This window comes from Anopheles aquasalis, chromosome 2 (genome assembly GCF_943734665.1).
Source record: "Anopheles aquasalis chromosome 2, idAnoAquaMG_Q_19, whole genome shotgun sequence".
In the NCBI taxonomy this organism is placed as follows: Eukaryota; Metazoa; Arthropoda; class Insecta; order Diptera; family Culicidae; genus Anopheles; species Anopheles aquasalis.
The window spans coordinates 22,405,001-22,410,000 of NC_064877.1; the positions used below are offsets into that span (position 1 = coordinate 22,405,001).

Genomic DNA, 5,000 nt, shown 5'->3' on the forward strand with positions numbered 1-5,000 from the left:
CGAGATTAAAGATGCTTAAAGAAGAGATTGATTATACACAAGTGTGTCGAAGTATGTGAGTGCATGCGCAGGATGAAAGGATTCCTTGCTACTCGTGTCACATTTAACAAGAAAGTATGGTTTAATGTTTGATTTGGATCATTCTAATGTCGTTAAGGATCGTGTTTGTAATAGAGCATAATCAAAAGACTGCCAAGCTCTCAAACTCGTGACCCGCGAGCTGCATGCGACTAGCCAAATTATTTTGTGTGGCCCGTGGCCATGTTCATGGTGTACATGTATGTGAAGTTTGGTCATATGTTTTATGTTCTATGTAATTTTATTCTAAACAAATGTTGCCATTGAAAATTGGTGATGTATTTGCAATGACAGTAGTGTTCCCTGGGATATTTAGCCATTTTAATTTCAGTAGATACCCCTGAAACTATTAAAAATCGGTAAAAAAAATTTACCGGTTACCTGGCGCCTCCATTTCGAAGGGCGCCTCCATCATCGAGTTTCGGCAATTCGGCGTGTTTACACCATTTCGTTTTTCCCGGTGAGGCGACTAGCTGTGGAATTGTCTTTACCTCTCCGGCCACGAACAGCATTCTCAGTTGGGCTTTGGTGACAAATTTAATAAAGCAGTGCACCTTCAAATTATGTGGCGAATAGTCCCGCGGATTGATTGATACTTTCAACTACAGCCCGTTTCTGGCTGTTGCATAGCATAAACCCCTAGTTAATATGTTTCATTCTTGTTAGTTAGTTGATCATAGCATTGTTTTTGTCATTCTATTATACTTTATTCCTATGCCTGTTCCGGTTATGGTTTTTCATGCTTCGTTTTAATTACAATACAATAATAATCGCAGAAGCAAAAGCTTCATTAGCATAAAAAAGAGGCAACAAACGATTTATGCTGAACACGCTTTGCTGTGTTTTTCAAGTACATCATTGTTTCCACAGCCTACAGACGAACCGTTGGCCGAGGTAATGTGATAAATGGAGGGAACAGCAAAAAAATAAAGCGATTTCCTTTAAAACTAATGTCGGTCGCTGAAATATTAAACCACAGCATGCAAAATGGTGCAAAAAGGAAATATTTCATTCCATTTTCTGGCTCGTAAAAAGTCTGGAATGCATAGCCTCAATTTATTGCCTCATAAACGTTGGCTGGCCATCGTCGTTTAGACGCTATGCGCCCGCCACAGTCGTGGTGCAGTGGAAATTCAACGAAAAAAAATAAAAAGATCCGACGAAACAACACCACCGCGTATCATGCGAACTGGGCGTCCTTATCTCCGAATCGGGCTGCCCAATGGCAGAACTCGTGCCAGGTGGGAGGGGTGTTTCGGCTATGCTATGGGCATTATCCACGGATTACATTCCACGAACAAGCCCGCAACGAGGGAGAGGGCACAGCCCGTCGTCCGTTCCCCATGGACACTTCACACGCCCTGTCAACTCGGTGGCGTGGGGAATTGATGTTGCGCTATTGTTGCCTCGTACTATCATCGATACACGGATCCCTGGTCCGTCTATGACACAGCCAGTGCGTAACAAGCGCGATTGCGGTGCCTTGTCATCTCATCCTTGGTGAGCTCGGTGCGGTCGGTACACGTTTATTGTATTCCTAACAGGGCTCTCGCCGTTTTGGGCGGCAGATGGCACCTGTCAAGCCGAGCTGCAGTCTCGTCACCGCTTGTCACACATCCACAGGTCACTCGGGGTGACGCTGCTTGTGCGGCGATGATGAAATGCTTGTTTTCCTCGCCGAATGGTTACAAGCGTAACAGCTGAAACAATAAAACAACAACCACTTACAGCACTCAGCGCGTGCCGCCATTCAGCAATGGCATGGTCCCCCCTCCTTCCTGAGGGAAAGGGATGCGGAAGTGAACGAAAAAAACGCGGCGAAACCGTCTCTTCCGCCTAGTGCGCAGTGCAGCGTGCCAGGCTGTACTCCCGGCATGTTTATCGATTTGCGACGCACGGCGACCACCTGATGCCTATGACAATCATTATGTTTGATTTCGATTGGCAATGTTTTGCCCTTATCTTGCTCCCTATCTGCCCATCGTCGTCCACGCTGCATGTTAACCACTGCCGTTGACGCTTGTGGGTGGAATTATTGGCTAATAAAATCGAACCGCGGGGTATCGAAACTCAACCAGCTGGAACACCGAAAGAGCGAACGAAGCAAGGCAAGGCAAAACATGAATGGCATGAGAGTCTGCATTCCGTTCATTCAAAACCACAGCAACGAGTAACTACTTACGCTAACGCCGTGCGCAAAGGGCACCGGCAGTGCCGTGGTGATGATGACTATCCACAGCACGGTGATCGCCAGGACGGTGTTTCGCTCCGTCCGTATCACCATGCTGGCGATCGGATGCACAACGGCCAGGAAGCGATCCAAGGACATTAGCACCAACGTGTAGATACTGGCGTGTGCCGTCACCACGATCAGATACTGTACGATCTTGCACCAGAGGTCACCGAAGGGCCACGAATCCAGCACGTAATCGGTGGCAGTGAACGGGATGCAGAACACCACGAACAGCAGGTCCGCGATCGCCAGGTTGATAATCAGCAGATTGGTGGTCGATCGCATCTGTGGGTTGGACAGCACAACGAGCACAACCATCGCATTGCCCAGCAGCCCCGTAATACCGATGAAACCGAACAGTATGGCGACGATCTTCGACACGATGGACGCTATCTCGGAGTCATGCGAGACGACAGGGCCCGCATCAGTACTGTACGCCGATAGGTTGGCGCGGCTCGCTGCATCCACCAGCAGCTGGGTGAAGTTCTCGGTAACCACCATTTTATTCATTTTCAATTCGTTTCCCTACGATTGGCCAATTTGCGATTGAAATATCACCACCATTTCACCTCACCACCGGACCACGACGAGCGACAACTCGTGTTCACAAGCACTACGCACATTTATCCAGCACCATTGCTATTGTAACTAATGAGACTGCGACGGTTTCAATTTACTCATCGGCATTATGCGATCGCCTAGCGTATCTCCTTGCTCAGTGTTTTCTAAGTAACACCACGATGTATTTTGTGTAAAAAATCGGGAAAGCAATAACGAAGAAAATCAAAAGTCACACCTTCTTTCAACGATCAGTTGATGATGATGACCAGCCGTCGTAACTTGTGCACCATGCAGACAACGTTCACTACCGGATGTGCCATATTTTATCACCAGTGGACCTCGTTGTTAACGAGTTTCATCTCCTGCGAACCATGCGATCATTCGGTGCCTGGTTTGTACAATAAGTTGCTCAAATGAAAGACGTTATGACAAATTTTAGAAAAAAAAGTTAAACAACTGTTTACTATTTCAGTCAACGCGAAAAAACGCACTCAAAGTTCAGACTCTTTTCACAAACACGGGCGCGACCCAAACCACTCGCAGCTCGCGGTTCGCGAACTTGCAACAACCCTTGAACTCTCGCAAAACACGTCGTTAACGGTTACCTAGAGCAAAGACCGGGACAGTACGTCCGATACGGAACGCGGTTTCGAAGTGAATGAAGCTCAAAGAAACGAAGCGAACACTACGAGGCGAGTATACTCGGAGCACCAGCGAGTATACTCGGAACACGAGCTCGTTGGCGGAGGCGAACGTAACAGGCTTAAAGATTCCCGTCAACAGTGGATGCTTCTTGACGGATTTCTCGCACTCATGTCGTCTTCGGTCTGCAGACAAGATGATACGTCCGAGAGCATCGTTGTAGTAAGGCGTTACAAGACAGGCAAGAAACGGGATGCAGAACAAAACATATACCAAATATGTTGAAGATCTGGCACGAGAGCCCGACACGCCGTTCTCAGCGAGAGTGAGAGTGAGCACGAGCGTTCGAGGAGCACGTTCGTGACTATACTGAGTAGTCTGCCACTTCTAAACGAGCCGGAAATACTGGCACTCGCCAAGAATCAACTGGTGTTGGCAGTGGATGGGAAGTACGATTTGTTCGGAAACGCATGAACAGTGCATGCTAGCAGGGAATACCGGACGTGTGCACGATTCGCTTTCAATCTATGAATGAAGCCATTCTGCCACGCGTTCTTACTTATGTGATGAGCTAGGGTGCTCTGGGCTACTGTCCCCCCCCCCCCCCACGATGCAGCATACATTACCGGCACGGCCATAAGGAAGATCGGTTGAAATGGGAAGCCTTTGGCCGGAAGTTGCTTGAGACGTGCCACTTTCATTCTCGTTTCGTTTTTCTTCGTCACGCACTAGCGTGTCTACTGCAGCACGTTTCGCTCGTCGGTCACGAAATGTAACAGCTACAAGCATTCCGCCGCAGTCAGATAAATGGACAAATGCATTGTGACATTCTATCAATCTGGTTTCTTCACATGCGATACTGGCGCCTCCATTTACTACTCAGTGGTTCATTGCGCTCCACTCAGTCGTTACATTGCGCTTCAATTTACTACTGTCCCTACCTTGTATCTATACTAGCAGCAAATACAGCTCCACGTTCAGCTATACGATAAGAAGTTCACAATATTAAAAGAACAAGTATCGCTTTTCTGCTTGTTTTCCCCGTTCGCGCCAAAAAGGACGAGCCAAAATCTCGTTAGAAATACAACGACGAATAGTAAAAGTGAAATAACAAAAGGCTAAACCATGTTCATGCAATCTTTCTCAAATAATTAGCAGTTTTTATAACTTTATTCCATCCAAAATTAGGTTTAGGATCATGTATCAGAGCAAATCGAAAAATAAATTGATCACTTGTCTACTGACCAGTCTAACATGCTCTATGTAAAATTTATTGATCAATTATTAAATCAATCAGTAAAAATTTACTTTTAGCACCCCTTCTTACTAAGTGCCTGATTTTTTGCGCTTTTTTAACACGCTCAAAACTTTAAATCGAAAATTAATGTTACAGAAAGGGGGATAGGTGGGAAAACAGTTCAAAAATTATAAATACAAGTCTAGAGCAGAAAACTCCCCCTCTCCCCTCCCCTAATACCTTTATTTT

General features: G+C 46.4%; 1 protein-coding gene across 1 annotated transcript in view; it reads right to left on the bottom strand.

The window, feature by feature from the left end:
- Nucleotides 1-3,490, bottom strand: part of LOC126570344 (allatostatin-A receptor-like) — a 60,895-nt gene extending 57,405 nt beyond the window's left edge. Inside the window, exon 1 of the mRNA XM_050228038.1 lies at nt 2,261-3,490. Coding sequence (XP_050083995.1) covers nt 2,261-2,821 — 561 coding nt within the window. The 5' untranslated portion in view covers nt 2,822-3,490. The remainder of the gene's footprint in view (nt 1-2,260) is intronic.
- Between the last annotated feature and the right edge of the window lie 1,510 nt (nt 3,491-5,000).